The 17,113-nt window shown below is 48.3% G+C and overlaps 2 protein-coding genes across 2 annotated transcripts in view; one reads left to right on the forward strand and one right to left on the reverse strand.

The window, feature by feature from the left end:
* Positions 1 to 17,113, reverse strand: part of LOC144133418 (beta-1,4-glucuronyltransferase 1-like) — a 271,081-nt gene that overhangs the window by 198,422 nt on the left and 55,546 nt on the right. The window lies entirely within an intron of this gene.
* Positions 4,308 to 13,188, forward strand: LOC144135512 (uncharacterized). The gene is made up of 6 exons (XM_077668161.1): positions 4,308 to 4,492; positions 7,232 to 7,262; positions 7,823 to 7,893; positions 9,831 to 10,153; positions 11,466 to 11,588; positions 12,892 to 13,188. Exons 1-6 carry the CDS (start codon positions 4,411 to 4,413, stop codon positions 12,916 to 12,918), a joined length of 657 nt encoding a protein of 218 aa, XP_077524287.1. The 5' UTR covers positions 4,308 to 4,410; the 3' UTR covers positions 12,919 to 13,188.

A 17,113-nucleotide genomic window follows, 5' to 3' on the forward strand; every position in this document is an offset into this window, starting at 1 on the left:
CACGTCGATTCAGAGACGCGTAGCGGCGGTTCTGATCAAGGTCTAGCGCCCATATAGACGAATGAAAAAAGTCAGCGCATTGAAGACACACGTATTACATACTACTGCTTTCTGGATTGATAAATTTACTCTCAGCAATTATTGCTTTCTTTATTCCCAATAGCGTGCTTCACATACGTAGATCCAATGCACTTCCTTTTTCTTTTTTTTCTAGCATCCCTTTCCAGACCAAATGGTCTTCGTACGAAATTAGTGCAGCACTGCTGATTACAATCTAGCTGAGAAATACGGTGACCCTAGTTCCTCTAGCGGTGGCAAAAGGAAATTACTTTCCTTTTTTTTTCTGTTCGCACCTGTTAAAGTATCATAACTGGCTTTCGTGGCGGTGTCGGTGGCCGGACGGTGGCGGCTGTGTAAGCGCGACGCAAAAGCGCGTCATAATGCATCCGGCCAATTTTTCTGCAGTGCGTTCAGCAGACGCAGCTGCTAAACCCATGAACCGAATAGCTGCGCTCTAAATTTCATTACCTCAAGGGTAAACGTCCGGGGATTTTTTTTTTTCATGTGCACGTTCCTTACAGCGGACTTTATGACGCCTTCGTCGACGATGTAGTTTATCTTAAATGCTCTCCTTTAGCCTCACCATTCTAAGTGAGTTTAAAATCAACCGGGCACGCGGTTTATGTATACAGACCATACACCAGTCCTTGTGGACAATTCGTTTGTGCTTGTGCTCAGTTCTCTCCTCCTCCCATGAAAAGAAACTGGCCAACGGTTCATCGATGCAACAAAACGTATCTAGTCATACAGCAATATTGTCGGACCATAATGTATTCAGTTTAGGTACGCGACGGAATCATTTCAGTGGCCCTTTAAGAAAAACGGCACAGAAAGCATACGCACCCATTTACCATCATCACCCAAATTATGCCCACTTCCAGGACAACGGTCTCTGTCCTATCCATAAAAAATACACTTAACGTAGTTAAAGACAACGCACCGAGCCATGGAAAGAAAAATGGTAGGTGTAACGTTAAGAGATCGGAAGCGGGCAGAGTGGGTGAGGGAACAAACACGGGTTAATGACATCCTAGTCGAAATCAAGAGAAAGAAATGGGCTTGGGCAGGGCATGTAATGCGAAGGCAAGATAACCGCTGGTCCTTAAGGGTAACGGAGTGGATTCCAAGACAAAGTAAGCGTAGCAGAGGGCGGCAGAAGGTTAGGTTGGCGGATGAGATTAGGAAGTTTGCAGGCATAGGGTGGATGCAGCTGGCAAAAGACAGGGTTAATTGGAGAGACATAGGAGAGGTCTTTGCCCTGCAGTCGGTGTAGTAAGGCTGATGATGATGATGATGATGATGATGATGATGATGATGATGATGATGATGATGATGATGATGATGATGATGCTATAAATTAAAAGTAACCTTTGAAGCTGTAACCTTTAAAATGGTCATAAGTGTAAAGGTTACATCGGTGTACCCTTTAAATTATAAGTGCACGAAAAGGTTAAAATGCGCATATTTGTAAAGCTTACTGTGTTTATACACTATATATAACCAATTCTGTGCCGTGCCAGCCACGGCCATTTAGTCTCTGCAAACTTCCTAGTCTACCTGCATCCCAGACACAAAAGACCATCGGTTATCTTTCCCCGAACTACATGTTCTACCCATGTCCATTTACTGCTCTTGATTTCCTCCAGATGTCATCAACCGGAGACTGCCCTGTAACCTATTTGGCTCTCTCTCTTGGTCTTAGCATTGCCTCTGATTTTCATTTCGATAACTTGCTGCGGTGTACCTGACCTGACTTCAAATTTCCAAATTTCGGCTACATACGTGAGTACTAACTAGAGCACTCACGGTCGCCTAACCAGTTCGCGTAACGGGAGGAAGTGTCTGCGAGAGGATAACATTTTCAAGTGCGACACAATTCACACGGAAGTCGCTTCCCATGAAATTTCCTCACAGGGATCTTATGAATTTATTCATCTAAGCACTTACAACCACCTACGGTACGTCACTACTAAGGCCCTTGGATATCGCAGCATCGCTCATTGTGGAAACCCATGGCCAATATTTCCAGTACGTTTCTAAAAACCTGGCTTCGACTAGACGGTGCTACTGATAGATCGATAAATAAGAAATCATTGATTGCGCTTCAGCAGGCGAACGGCTGCTGAACTCCGATTACTTATTTAGTTTTGTGTCAGTTTGTGTGTCTATGCGTGCTTGCACGCGTGCGTGCGTGCGTGCGTGTGTGCGTGCGTGCGCGCATATACAGTGCACATAGAAGCAGTAATTCTGGGCACAGTTATATGGTTAGGCTGCAGACTTGCAAGGCAGGACACTAAAACCTAATCCTATGCAACGCCACAGAAAAAAAAATGTGGGCACTGGCGAATGGGCGGAGCCATATACGCCAGCCGCAGACTAACGACCTTATTGAAAACGTTCACGAGGCTGCATTCATCGAAGCGGAAATCATACGGCATTTAAGACCTGCGCTATTACACAGCCGATGAAAAGCCGCTCTTTATCGGGCAATCGAGAGCCGGGGTATAGGCGCCTGCCGAATCCAAACGGCGTGGAACGAATGGTCCGAAATAGGTGCTCCTCTTGGCAGGGTTTTGTGCGCATTCACATGAACCGCTGCGCACCCTCCGCATCGTGACCCATTAAGAACTTATGAGGAGGCGGCGAAGGTCCTCACAAAGAGGTGCCGACAGGCCGGACGCCTCTTTACCGTGACTGGCTTGAGCCCCTCAAACCCGGCACTAACACACAAAGTGTGAGCAGGCAAAGGCGGGAGAGGGGTGTGAGAAAGAGTGGCGATTGCAGCTTCAGGCAAACAGGGTTCCAAGAAGAAATCAACATGGCAGCGGCAAAGAACAAGCAAGACTGTATCGTCCTCCCAGCCACGTCATGTGACCTCACGTCCGCTCACGAAACGCGAACAGCTGAAGCGAGCCCAATCGTAAAGCGAAGATATCTTCCTATACCCTGTCTTCCAAAGAAAATCGGTGCAGCGTTGTTCAAGCTAGAACCCAATCGAGCCAATCACGGGCCAAATTCACAGACGCCCTTTGCACGTATGAAAGTTAGGCCTTCCGATTGAGCACTGGATATGCCGCATCTATCATGACTTCCCAAAGCAGGAAAGCCAACCAATCACGAAGCGCTGCAACTTTCCGCCGGCTTCCCCAATCGGGCTTCTGATTGGCAGACGTCACCCATAGCTTCCAAAGCACTGCACGAGTTTAGGCTCGAAGCAGCCGAGCTCTGATTGGCCAGACGAACATCATCCTCGAACGATTGCTTGCGTAGGCTGAGCCGACGCTACGCAATCAACCCACGGCCACGCATATCATGACGCAGGATCGTCCAGGCCAAGCCGCGGCTGCGGCGAATATGGAAGATCACAGAGGGTTATTCCAAGTACACGAACCAATCCCCTTTTCCACCATACCATTCCTGACCGCTTAGACATATTCATCTCGCTTAGAAGCCAAGGAGACCGGAGGCCATATCATGGCTCGGTCAGAATAGCGTACCCCTAAGTTCGTGCACATAAGAGACGTCCTCTTACAAAGGGATAAAGCTCACTTTGCCGAGAGCAGACACCTTCCGTTCCGGCCTCTGAAAGCGCCCCGACGACCACTAGGCGGCGGGAGGTTTTTGAATGAATGAGCCGCTTGGGCGGAAAAAGAAACCGCTTTTGAAAGAAGCCAGTCCCCCTTCCTGTTCAATCGGACCGAAATGCAAGCGTGGCAGAGCGGACGGACGGACGAGCCGTGATCCCGCGTCGCACCCAATGGAACGGGAAGCGCAGATCCGTGGCTTGAATCGTGCGGCGCGTTTAACGGGCGCTCCCCAGCCCATAAGCCCGCGGCCTTTCACAGACCGTGACGTGCGCGTTCCGCACGGCCGCACCGGTATACACAGTGAGGACCGTATGAAAAAGAACGTTGTCGAGGGAGAGGAGGGAGATGTGTGAGGGAGAGGGAAGTGAAAGTGACGGGCACCTGATTCAGCTGCTCAGCTCTCCGCGTGGCTGAAGACAACGTCGTGACTCAGCGTATTGGTGGGTGGGGAAAAAAATACGGAAAGAAATAACCGAAATACAAGAGCAACAACCCAGTTGCAAGCAACACGTGGTGTCCGTCAACGCCTGCTAAGAAACAAAGTAGAGATACACTTTTTTTTTCTTTTTCGAAGAGTGCAGGAACAGTAACGGTGGTCACGGGTATTGGCCTGCCTCCGAGCAGACGCACCCAGCCCACGCACGGATATAAAATAGTGCAGCTGGCTTTCAGGTGGGGGGATTTCGGGACGTGAGTGTTGTGTTGGAACCGTGCGAGAAAGGGTTCAAGCCCAGAGCTCTGCGGGCCCCCAGAAGTAGCGAGAATGTCGTCGTCCCTCTGGCTGAAGACGAGGGCTGTGGGCTGGGGAGCAGCGTTGGTCGTGTGCCTCCTAGCATCGTCTCAAGGTGAGCGCATGAGACAGCATGCGTTAAGGGAAAATGCACTTTGTAGTTAGCAGCTTGACCGATTAAGATTTTAGTTCCGTAGAGACATGAGAGAGGCATTTGCCCTGCAGTGGTTGTAGTCAGCCTGATGATGATGATGATTATGATGAGGATGACGATGATGATACAGTTCTGCATGTGTTTAGAACTTCGATAACTTCTGTCTGTGTGGCGTCCGCGTGTTTACTAGAGTACATGTATGTAATGCACAGAGGCGACCCGTAACCTGTATAGGTAACAATATGACACCTGCAGCCTGTATAAGTGACAGAATATGACATCCGTAAACAGCCTAAGTGACAGAATAGATAACAAAAAAAGAACGCAATCAAGAACGGCTGAGAACCTGACAATGTGAAGACCTCCTGAAGAACTGCTTGTATTACGTGGTCGAAAGCGGTACAAGTAAAGAACAATTGAAGGTATTTTTAAAAGGCCTGTGTCTTGCAGTACACATAGCTTGATTGATGACGATTATAATGAGTACCATGCAAAGAAGGTCCGTCTCTTCAACCCACTGTTACGGGTAACGACCTTTGTTTTAGTAGCTAGCCGCATTTACTGTAAGCAAAGCTTCTGTAATGCCAGCTGCATATTGCATATGCGGGAGCAGAGTTAAGCCTGAGACGTCTAGAAGCGCGCGCACTGTGAATAAAACCCCTAGATTCCAATACTGCACGTCTACGCGTTCCGACCCCATAAACCCCATCAGCTAAAGCATGCGCTCGGGAGTGCAAAAAAAAAATTCACAAGCACACCAAATTACCACATGTGTTTGCATTGCATTAGAAGTTGCTGATGACGCCTTTGTCGGAAATGACGTCACTTCCAGTGGGGCGACGTCACTTCCCTCCAACAAATGGGGATTATCCGCTCTGGTGACGTCACCTCCTTCCAGCCAATGAACGAATTTTGTTATCGACACTCCCCCCCCCCCACCCCCCCCCCCCCGATAAGGACCGCGCATGTGGCGAGAGCACCTATTGCATTCCATGCATCTGCCCTCGCTCGGATGTTGAACGCCTGCATTGAGGACTGCTTTGGATGGGCACCGGAACTTTTTCTGGAACGAAGATCCTGACAAAGAAAGCTATGCCACTTCAGCTTGGCACTGTTCGTAAAACGTGTACAGCTCTACTAAAAAAGCGTCTGTTCTGGGTGGGCATGTATTTTTTTTGTGCGCACACTACACCTTTTACCCCACTCCTAATTTTCGTGCGGTAGCACTACTAGGCGCGTTTTACGATTTCGTGTCTCAAGCCTGCTTTGTGGCAGGCGGCCCACCTGCCCACTGGGTTGTGGGCAACCTGTGAGGTATGTAGGCCTCGCAGGCCTTCACCTGGGTGAAGGCCTTCGAGGCAAATACCTTCAGGTAAAGGCCTTATGGTAGAGGCATTTAGGATGAACGTCCTCAAGGTAAGTACCTTCAGGTAAAGGCCTTATGGTAGAGGCATTTAGGGTGAAGGGCTTCATGGAAAATACCTTCAGGGTAAAGGCCTTATGGTAGAGGCATTTAGGGTGAAAGGGCTTCATGGTAAATACCTTCACGGTAAAGGCCTTATAGTAGAGGCATCTAGGGTGAAGGCCTTCAAGGTAAATACCTTCAGGGTAAAGGCCTTATGGTAGACGCATTTAGGGTGAAGGGCTTCATGGTAAATACCTTCAGGGTAAAAGCCTTTATGGTAAGGCCTTTAGGTCAAATTACTTTAGCATGTAAGGGCCTTAAGTGCCCACTGCAACTAGTGCTACTGCACGATATTCCGTGCTTATCCATGCTAAACCGTCAGCTATTTCTTTCTCTTATCCTGTTTTGTTTTATCCCTCTTGCCTCTGAATAGAGCGTGCGTACAGCAAAGGCCTTTGAAAACCAGGTCCTGTTAAAAGGCGCACGATGCGCAGCTAAACGACACAGTTAAGCTTCGCGCCTTTGTCGCTAAGGGCCTTAGAGGCGAAGGCGCTCCTCCGAGAGCTTTGGGGCTAAAGAATCGGCCCTCTGGAGCCTGCTATAAATAACCCTACTAAGAAAGCATTGCGTGAATTATTTCTTCAAAAATAATTCCTGAATTCGCGCCCAAGTACAGCTGCTCCCTTGTATCTTATGTAAATATGTTTTCTGTATTTCCCTATTGTAATTTATTGATGATTTTGTGCTTTCTGGCTGTCCTGTTTTTTGTGAAAACTGTAACCTGACTATGTGTTCGTTTTTTGTGTGTGTATGTAAATGTTCTCAACAAAGTCTGCTTCTATGCCTTGTAACGGCTGCCTGGGCCTCGTCAAGCTGTATACCTACAGCGTTGTGAGCGAGACATTACGGCCATGCCTCTTGCATGTCTTCTTGCATGAAGGAACGCCCAGAGAAACGGAGCGGCGCAAGGCTGACTTTGCAATTCAACTCAGCAAGTTCCACTCGGCCAGCTGTAGCTATCGCGTCACTCCAGGTTTAACCAGAGCTAAACCACCGCCATTTTTTTTTATTTCTGCATGAGCTGTTACTGTGCTATGTTTGGCCAAGGCCATCCACAAGGTCACCCTCCCGTTGGCTGCAGCTGGCGCGACGCTCCTCCGAGCTAACCCGACCTTACTCGAGTTACTCCGAGCTTTACACGGTACTCTTGGCTGGGACCGCGTCAAGTCCTGCTCTCGCACTGAAAGTTACAAGACGCCTTAATCGGTTTCGTACTGTTCTTCATTTTTCCGCAGGTCAGCAGCAAAGCGACGTTGGTCCGGCATCGTGAGTAGATCTCTTTGTCCGGGCAGTCAACTCAGCCACGTAGGAGAACGCAAGCTACCACTGATTAACAGTGCCCATCAAGAAAGAAAATAAAAACGTAGTACTTAACACCAACAGCGTTTAAAACACTTTGCGCCTCTCCCCTGTAGTACCTCCGTCTGAACCCATCCCAAGGGCAAGAAATCAGATTCATGTTTTAGGCATTTCGCTTGAACTCAATTGGTCGTTGGAGAAAGGAAATGGCGCGGTATCTGTCTCACATATCGGCGGACACCTGGACCGCGCCGTAAGGTAAGGGACAAAGGAAGCAGTGAAAGAAGAAAGGAAGAAAGAGGTGCCGTAGTGGCCTGTCGGATTCGAGCGCGCTTAAAGCCGAAGCCGTTACGAGGCACCAACTTCAAACCCGATCGTCTGCCGCTTCTTAGTATTGTATTTATCGACGTAAAAACAGTATACTTGGTGACTAGAAAATTGCCGCTACGTTTCTTTTTCGCTTACCTCTCTCACACTCTCACCCTATTCTTGCTCGTCTCTCCTAACCAATGTCCATCCCAAAATAGCCCGAGTGCCCCGAACATCATGGTCCGAAACGCTCCGCCATTCGTGCCGCCTCCAGGGAAGGGACCAGGCGGTGAGTATGGCAGACGGCTTACGTGCATCTTGAAAAAACGGAGCAGCACGAAAAAACGACGACGAAATAGACACACATACAACAGGACGAATGCTGCACTTCCAACTCCTTTTTTTTTTCGTGCTGCTATCTTTTTTTCAAGATGGATCAATACCAACTGGCCCAAACTTCGGTGTTTTTGCTTACATGCGTCCTAGCATACGTTACGCTCTTAAAGAACTTTTTAGTAAGGTTTTCTTGTTTCTAATGATCCGTAAGGCATTACTATATGGATTAGAACGTTGTATTCTCCTACAACCATTAAATAATTTATAATCAAATTTCTCGCGCTGTTTCGGTTTGAACAGCCGAACAATGATTTTGACGTCAAAGTGTGGTCATGTGAGGCATGCAAAAACTTCAATATAATCACTTCTTCTACAGTCGTTCTTATTACGGCTCTTAAGGAAGTCTGGCTTCGGCCCTTCGGCAAATTAAAACGATGAGGCAGCGATTATAATGGACGCTTTTCCATGCCTCACGTGACATAAAACCACTATTTGACGTCACAGCCATCGTTTGGCTATTGAAACCGAAACAACATGTCAGAAAAATTGACTATAAATTATTTAGCTGCCGTAGGCGACTACCACAAGATGATTAATGCATAGTAGTGCCTTCCTCATCATTTTAGAGAGTAAAACATGCCACCAAAATTAGGTGTCTATACTCCTTGAAGTCAGAAATAGCTAAAAGCGGTAAATCTGTTAATCCACAGGGAGTAGGTCTTTTCCTACAGCCACCAGTGAAGTTATTGAAGAGTTTTAGCCAAGCGTGTGCTGCTTACCGCGTATCGCGAACCACTAATGATCATGCGCATACGTACGCGTTGCGGCCGGTGCGCCCTCTGCTGGCCTGCCTCAAGGCTAACTGCGCATGCGTGTTGCCGGCTCGCGCTACGCGGCATCTGTAGGCGGAGCACACTATGAGAAAACACTGAAGACACGGAAGTGTTAACGTATACTTTGAAGATAGTTTTAGATAGCTTTAGTGTAACTGAGAGATACTGTCGTGGACGTATACAGGAGTACGTACGCCTGGAAGGCACCCTAAAATTTTTCGCGCTTAGCAAGCGTGAGTGTCGTTGATTTTTTTGTACGCTTATTCTAAGCGTGATGTGCTTAGAACCATCTAAAAATTTTTACGCATAGAGCTACGAAGGTAAGCACGTCCTTAGATGGTCACTGCTCAAAACAAAAATATGCTAGTGTTACATTAAAGCTTTCAACCAATCAGCGGCCGGAGTCACGGAACGCTGCCTCCACCTCTTCGCGCTGAAGGTGAAGACGCGAGAGGCCAAAGATGATGGCCAGCCGGCCATGGCAAAGATTCAACAGCGACGATAGTTGTGTCGCTGGCTATCGCCACCGACCTGTCCGTTCACAGAGCTGTTCGATCGCACCAGTTAATAAGAAGCCAGTGGTGGAGCCCAAGCGAACATTACGCGTCGTTTTTAAGCCAAAATGTTGATCAGCATACCTTTCTTCTTTTCTTTCTTTCAATCTTTCTTCCTTCATTTCGCTTTTTCCTTCGTTCCCTTCCTTTCTTTTCTTTCCTTTCCTTCCCTTTCTTCCTTTTTATCTTCCTTCTTTCCTTTTCTTCTTTCTTAAACCACCGTTTTTCTGTTTCTTCCTTCATTTCCCTCTTCTTCCCTTCGTTTCCTTTTTTTTCTTCTTCCTTCCTCAATCTCTTTCCGTTCCTCCGTTCTGTACACCTTTCCTTATCTGTCTTGTTTCCTTGTTCCCCTGCTCTCTCTCCCCTCGTTTCTTTCATCCTTCCTTTCTTTCTTTCTTCCTCCCTCTCTTCCTTCCTTCCTTCCTTCCTTATTTCTTTCCTTCCTCCCCCTCTTCCTTCCTTCCTTCCTTTCTTTCTGTCTTTCTTTCTGTTTTTCCCCACAGGACTACCCATGGCACGGAGCGGTCCGTTCGCGGGCGCCGCCTTCGGAGGGCCGCCCGGGGGACCCGAGGTGACCCGCGGCATCCCCCCTCGGCTGCTGGCGCGGCGCCTGGCCATGGTGCAGGCCGCGCGGGCGGCGGCGGCCAGGGCGGCGCAGGACGACGGCGGCACAATGCCCCCCATGTTCGACACAGAAGCGAGCGACAAGTCGCAGCCCAATCCGGACGGGACCCCCGTCTCCATGGTGCCCTACGAGATGCCCGTGCCCCGGCCCAAGGGGATACCGACGAGGCAGGGCGGCAGAGCCCGAGCAGCCCTGGACGGGGTACGGACGGAGGCTGGAAAGACGCTCGCGTAATGCGATGCGAGTCTACGCGTCTGTTGTCAAGGAAGCCATGTTCTGTAAGAAGGTCATGGGGGGGGGGTGACGGGATCCTGTTTCATGTCCAAAAAAATTCCGCAAGTGCGCTTTCCCGCATAACAATGTTATCAAAGACAAGATGGCCGCAAGTGCGCTTTCCCGCATAACAATGTTGTCAAAGACAAGATGGCCGAATTCTCTATAGGCCCCGCCGCGGTGGCTCAGTGGTTAGGGCCCTCGACTACTGATCCGGAGTTCCCGGGTTCGAACCCGACCGCGGCGGCTGCGTTTTTATGGAGGAAAAACGCTAAGGCGCCCGTGTGCTGTGCGATGTCAGTGCACGTTAAAGATCCCCAGGTGGTCGAAATTATTCCGGAGCCCTCCACTACGGCACCTCTTTCTTCCTTTCTTCTTTCACTCCCTCCTTTATCCCTTTCCTTGCGGCGCGGTTCAGGTGTCCAACGATATATGAGACAGATACTGCGCCATTTCCTTTCCCCAAAAAACCAATTATTATTATTATTATTATAATTCTCTATAGAAAAAAAAATTCATTGGGCTACAGGACAGGCGCTAGGGGTGTGGTTAGAATGTAAGAATCGTATTTTCGAAGCATAAAACAAAAAAACTATTCCTTCTTGCTTCCGTTCAGCTGGAAACGCATGATCAGCCATCTTGTCTTAGGCAACATTGTTATGCGGGAAAGCACACTTGCGGAATTTTGAATATTCCCTATTGTAAGGTACTGTTACGGAAATATTGAATGTAATAGTCCATTCAGCCGATGCGATGCAAAATCTTCCTTTAAGTTTTTCCAAAGCTCGCATGGAGCAGTTAAGCTATTGTCGAAGAAAACTAGCAGGAAACGCTTTTGACGACCTCAAAAGCGTTAATCGCAAAAACATAAAATACGCAAGCAGTTGACGAGATATCTGCCGATATATTGACGGTTATAGTAAAATCTTGCAATATGTGAAGAAATTGCGTCCATAAACTCTTTCCCCTTCAAAGATGTTGTTGTCCAGAATTCTTGGGTATGAAGGGGGTGTAAATTTGGAGGTTGGGTGATCCCCACTGGCGACGTACAAAGTTAATCCGAGATGAGTGGGACAGGCCTTTGTCCTGCACTAGATGTCAGTTGAATGATGATGATGATGACGACGATCAAAGGGCTGTTTTTTGTCTTCATAAAGTCACTCCTGCCGCTACAATAACCACCAGAACGCGAAGGGAATAGCTTGCCTAATCAACGCGCTCCACCGAACCATGTTTGCAGGTAGACGGACCAGGCCTAATGAACCAGCAGCAACCGACACCAAATGGAATTCGCACCAAGCGAGATCACCACCAGGGCGCGATGCAGAGGAGCGCCCGCATGGCCCACTATTCGGCGTTAAATGTGAGCAATGACTCCCGGCTGAACTCTTAAGTCATGCCCAATGCTTACGCTCAACAGTTCGCGCTCTGCTCTGTAACTATAACTTAAATCACAGAGTCCCATAAGTTAGTGAAGATTCGGTCCGCGCCATCAGACGACCCGATAATTTTCCTCACGATGGATGCCCCGGAAAAAGCCGTAACAAGTGGAGGCACCTGGTGACGCTGAACGAAAGCCTTCACGCGCCGCAGCACTCTTGCTTTGGGAGCGATAGAAAAAAGGCATCACGGAGGGAACGTTTAAGTGCGTCAACGCACAGTTAAAAGCCGGACAATGGATAAACTGCGGTCCCGAAGTCGGTGCAAAGAATCACGTGGAAATTGTCTACTAGCAGCTTCCGGTTCCAACTCTCTCCCACGTACTCCGCTGCTTCATCACAGTCGCTTTGTTGACATCGCTAATTCTATCGATTTATCTGTGCTGTGATATCACCTATTGTACTGCAGCATCGCAATACCAGCGCGTGAAATACATTTATATATATATATATATATATATATATATATATATATATATATATATATATATATATATATATATATATATATATATATATATATATATATATATATATATATATATATATATAAAAGAGATGACGGACTCGATTTTGACAAACTTATGAAGGGAGCCAACAGTCACCGAAACCAAGGTGCATAGGGGAATGTTTATTATTATTATTTTTTAATGTGTGGTGCTAATCACTGTGTTAATAATACTTAGATTAATGTATAGCTTAAAGAAAATTACTTATAAAGCAGCAGAAAAAACAACCATGCCGCCGGTGGGATCCGAACCCACGACCTCTGAATATCGCGTCCGGTGCTCTTACCAACTGAGCTACGGCGACGGCTGTCCAATCTGCTGCTCTCGTGGGTATTTATGTTTAATTGGTGTAAGCGAACCTTGAGAGTGTGACGTGGAACACACACACCCCCATCGGATATTCTTAAGGTCAAAGGTCAACCCAAAGGGCGCCCAATGTCAAAGGTCAACTAAAGGTCGCGGGTCAAGGTCAGAGGTCAAGGGTTGGACACCATAATTGCACCACATATGGTTATAAACGACTATCCTTGGTTGGGCTGGAGGTGGTTCAAGGTCGTTGTGCTGCCTACCCGAAGACTGCTTTACCCGGCGTAGTGAAGCTTTTCGCTACAAAACTGATGCGCTGTGCAGTCAGGACAACGACCCCCGAAGCCGGTACAACGACACGTTTTCCTTAAAGCAGAGCTCTCAAAACAATGTCTGTATTCTCTTCCAACAGCTGCAGTCGGAAGAGCAGGACGAGTAGGAGGAGAGCCCAAAACGGTCGCCGCAGGCGTCGACCACCAACAAACAGCGCGCGACATTCAAATAAAGTAGACGGTTCCATTTTCGACCTCGGGGCAAGGGGGCCGGTGAGATGGGATCACGGGATCGACAGCGAAAGGAGCTTATATCAGCTCGGCAGAGACGGCAAAGGCATGGAAGAAACTCTGGACCTGCGGAAAGAGGCTTTTGCGCCCGTCTTTCATCGTGCCCCTCACCATACACTCGACAAATAAAGCAAGTCTTCACTGTTCCCAACACTTGAAGCGTTAACAGCCGTCTGACAGAGAGCGTATCTTACCGGTACTCACCTACGGGGCAGGAACATGGAATTTACTAAAAGGGTTCAACTTAGGTTAATGAAAGCGCAGCGCGAGCTATGGAAAGAAAATATGTGTAACGTTAAGAGACAGGAAGAGGGCAGAATGGGTGAGGGAAAAAACGCGGGTTAATGACATCCTAGTCGACATCAAGAGGAAGAAATTGGTTTGGGCAGGGCATGTACTGCGAAGGCAACATAACCGCTGGTCCCTAAGGGTAACGGAGTGGATTCCAAGAGAAAGTAAGCGGAGCAGGGGGCGGCAGAAGGTTAAGTGGGCGGATGAGATTAAGAAGTTTGCGGGCATATGATGGCCGCAGCTGGCAAAGAACAGGGTTAATTGGAGGGATATGGGAGAGACCTTTCTTCTGCAGTGGACGTAGTCAAGCTGATGATGATGACGGTGAACTTGAGGATATCTTGAAGCGCAGTCAGCCTGAATACGTGAAGGAGGAAAATATGACATTCTGCGCTAGCTACCACCAGGACAACTTAAACTGACAGAACCGGGAAAAGAAAACCTTGCCACAGCCAGAAAAGTGCTATTTCCACCACCACACAACATCCACCCTCTACCATCCACCATGAGTCAGTGTTACCGCCATGAAGCCGCATCGTCGAAATGTAGCATCGATTTCTGCTGCAAGATAGTGAACTGGCACCTATGGCTGTGGGCAACAATTGAAAGCTGAGTGCATTTCTTATCGCCCCCTGATATAATGTAGTCATTTTTGCAGCGGCATGAGCTCGAAATGAAAGGTATTCTTTGTTTGTCGCTATGCTCATGTATTTTAATCGCTTGCCGATTGTAAGTACCGCATTTTGGCATCCTTAAAGGTAGAATGAACTATCATTTTTCGCAACCGCACTAGCTTACCGCTGAAGGTCCTCGCTAAGACTCAGTAGAATACAGATCACTGCTTCTCTGCGACAGATGTTCCTAAAGTTCTTGCCACCAGGGCCATAGAACACGGTCGCAAAAGTTTCGCAGTATGTCACACTCATTACTTACACGGGGTGATCTACACGCCTCATTATTATCCAGTGAAGTCACCAAGATGTTAAGCAGCCAAGCGTTATGACGCTAGGTAAAAAAAAAATCAAGACAGAAGTAAGGCAGGAAGCAAGGAAGCTTAATAGTATAGGACGGGCGAGAAACTTCACCCAAGAAAAACTCAAGTGCACCCACATTCATTTCTACTTTTCTTACCTTCATTCTTTCATTTTTTCTTCCTTCTGTCCTTGGTTTTTTTTTCTTGAGCTAAGAATTTACTGCCGCGCTTCCATTTGTCTCCCACGGCCGTCATCCCGAAGGGGGGTACCCATAAATCTGAGCGTGGCAAGAAGCTCGACCACTCGACGACAACATCCTCCCGTTGGCAACCACACTCGGAAAAAAAAAAGTATGAAACTAGAAAACGTGGCGCCCAAAAGGAAAAACAAAATTATCGTGACGAAAACCAGGACGGCGCCAAAGCCTGCTGACGTTAAGAAACAGCGCAGAGTTAGGTGGCTAGCTTGCAATTAGCTAAAGGGTCGCGGGACAACCTCGAAGATGCTTTTCGAGTTCTCAGAAGGAGCTGCTAGGGTGTTTTATTGTCCGTAATTTCTAATTGTAAGTTACGATTGGGTTTTCGAACTGTACATTTGTGGAAGTAATTGCCATTCAAATTCTGCCATCCCAAGTTCTCAAAGAAAGTAAAGAAAATGGCCTCAGCCTCAAAACAGCAAGAAGAATGTACCCCCTTTCCCCGTTGACTCAATCTCGCCTTTCCGTCTAAACGTGGTCTATGTTCTAAGGCAGTAAAGCATATGCGATTTTATCTCCGAAGCCGAAGAATACCGCCGCGTTAAGCCTTCTCACCCGAACCCCACCCGCCTGCTCCATTCCACATGCACAAGGCGACTGCCTATAAAACCAATCAAACCACGAACGTGGAAACAGACGCGACCAGCAAGCGATCAATGCGGACACGAACGTTAGAGCCGTTTCCTTAGAGGAAAGAGTAAACGGAAGAGGCAGGGAGAGGCTATAGTGACCAAAGTCGTTCGGGCCCGAACAACTCGGACCCGTCCCCAACCCACCACACCAATCTCCCAAATAGCGCTTTACCACACGACCGATGAGCCGTGCGGCGAAGCCAAACTGCGCCAATCTGCCAAAACCGCGACGGGAGGTCGTCGCACTTACCCGCCAGGCACCGGTGTCGTGCAGAAAAGAACAACGCGGAGACAAAAGCGATTGTGGGAAAGAACAGGGAAAGAGGCATGCGGCAGGCAATCCTCTACGCAGGCTCGCGCGGCGCGTGCTCACACCGGCGTGCTGAATTATGCATGAGGTCCCCCCCCCCCACCCCTAGGGATCGCGGACGTGTGTACCGCAGGGACGCTGGCCACCTAATGGTATGCGCGGCCGCAGGCGGAAGAGTTGTTCTCTCCGATGGAAGGAAGGGGGATAAAAGACGGAGCTTTGTCGAGACATAGTAGCGGAAAGGAAGTGGGCGGAGGAAGGGCTTTTCGGAAAGGAAAGGGCTGAGCTACAGGCCCCGGGGATGGCAACAAGCCGTGCGCGAACCGTAAGCAGGAGGAGAGGCCCACGGCGCTGACGCACTCAAGTTACAGGTTACAGTTACAAGTTACATGCAATCAATCATTACTTTTGTCTCAATAATTTCCAAATATTTTAAAGCGATAGCGTTAAGGCTCCCGTTGCGTAGGGAAGGCGTCGTCGGAGCTGTGAGCAAACAATCCGCGGAGAAGCAACCGGGTGGGCCACCTAGGTCACGTGACCTTGCAGCGTCATAACAAACCGCATATTGAGCAAACTGATCACCGTGGCAGCTGGCAGATCAGTTAATGATTGGTGGCGATAAGTTGCTCGGGAAGAGCAACCTGGATCGCACAAGCCCCAACAGATGGCAGCACCTGCCATCGTAGGGCAATGGCGCATCACTCAACTGCTGCTCCACTGAGAGAGGAGTGGTACGATGACCCCCAAGTATCTATGAATGCAAAGTCGAGAATGGCCAATTCCGCATATATTGGCGTTAATTAGCCCATTAACAATATCGCGTCATACCGTTCAGAGGAGCTTAATTGTTCGCTTCAATTTTTGCTAAATATTGTAACGCGATATAATGGCATAGCATTAGAAGCCACATCGGAAAAAAACGCGTCATCGGTCATAAAATTCACCCAATCGGTAGAGAGATGTGACGTCACCAGTCCAGATAATTCCATTGGCTGGAAATAATTGACGTAACCCCAGCAGATAACTCCCATTGGCTGGAGCGAAGTGACGTCACAAAACCGGAAGTGAAGTCACTTTCCACTCCAAAAACGACTCCATCGGCGAGATGTAGGTAGAGAGAGGGACCACGTAAGACGCTCGCCGCCGCAAAAAGCCCCCCGCGCTACGCGGTTTCTTCAAGGCACAGCAGAAAAGCGTAAACAAGAAGACAAGAAATCAACAGCACAGTAAAAACAGTGAGCTCCCGAACATCGTCAAGAAAAAAAAAACCTGAGCAAGAAATTATGGCTGCTCCACCACCGCGGACTCAATCGTCTATAGAGAGCCGAAAAGATGGGAAACAGAATAAAGTGCCTTTATACGCGTCAGGTGTAAGAAAGCCTCAAGGGGCCTCCGAGACGCTACAGCAGCGCCATCGCCCGGAAAAACTCCATAACCTCAAAGTGAGCAAAAGCCGTATCACCGGCAGCATCCTACAACCAGATGTCTGGCCTTTCCAACCAGAAACCTTATTGCACCTATCTAAAAAAAAGAAGAAGAAAAAGTACATCACGGCGACTCGTTCGCCGCTAGGAAAGCTGTTTTTTTTACTTCACGATCTCCTGTTGA

The sequence above is a fragment of the Amblyomma americanum genome, chromosome 5 (assembly GCF_052857255.1).
Source record: "Amblyomma americanum isolate KBUSLIRL-KWMA chromosome 5, ASM5285725v1, whole genome shotgun sequence".
Taxonomy (NCBI): Eukaryota; Metazoa; Arthropoda; class Arachnida; order Ixodida; family Ixodidae; genus Amblyomma; species Amblyomma americanum.

What these genes read in the sequence shown, in the direction of transcription:
- LOC144135512 (XM_077668161.1), top strand. Translation starts at nt 4,411, where the DNA reads ATGTCGTCGTCCCTCTGGCTGAAGACGAGGGCTGTGGGCTGGGGAGCA. An exon ending in TCCAGGGAAGGGACCAGGCG is followed by an intron (nt 7,894 to 9,830) that starts GTGAGTATGGCA and finishes TTTTCCCCACAG; the next exon opens with GACTACCCATGGCACGGAGC. An exon ending in CCCGAGCAGCCCTGGACGGG is followed by an intron (nt 10,154 to 11,465) that starts GTACGGACGGAG and finishes CCATGTTTGCAG; the next exon opens with GTAGACGGACCAGGCCTAAT.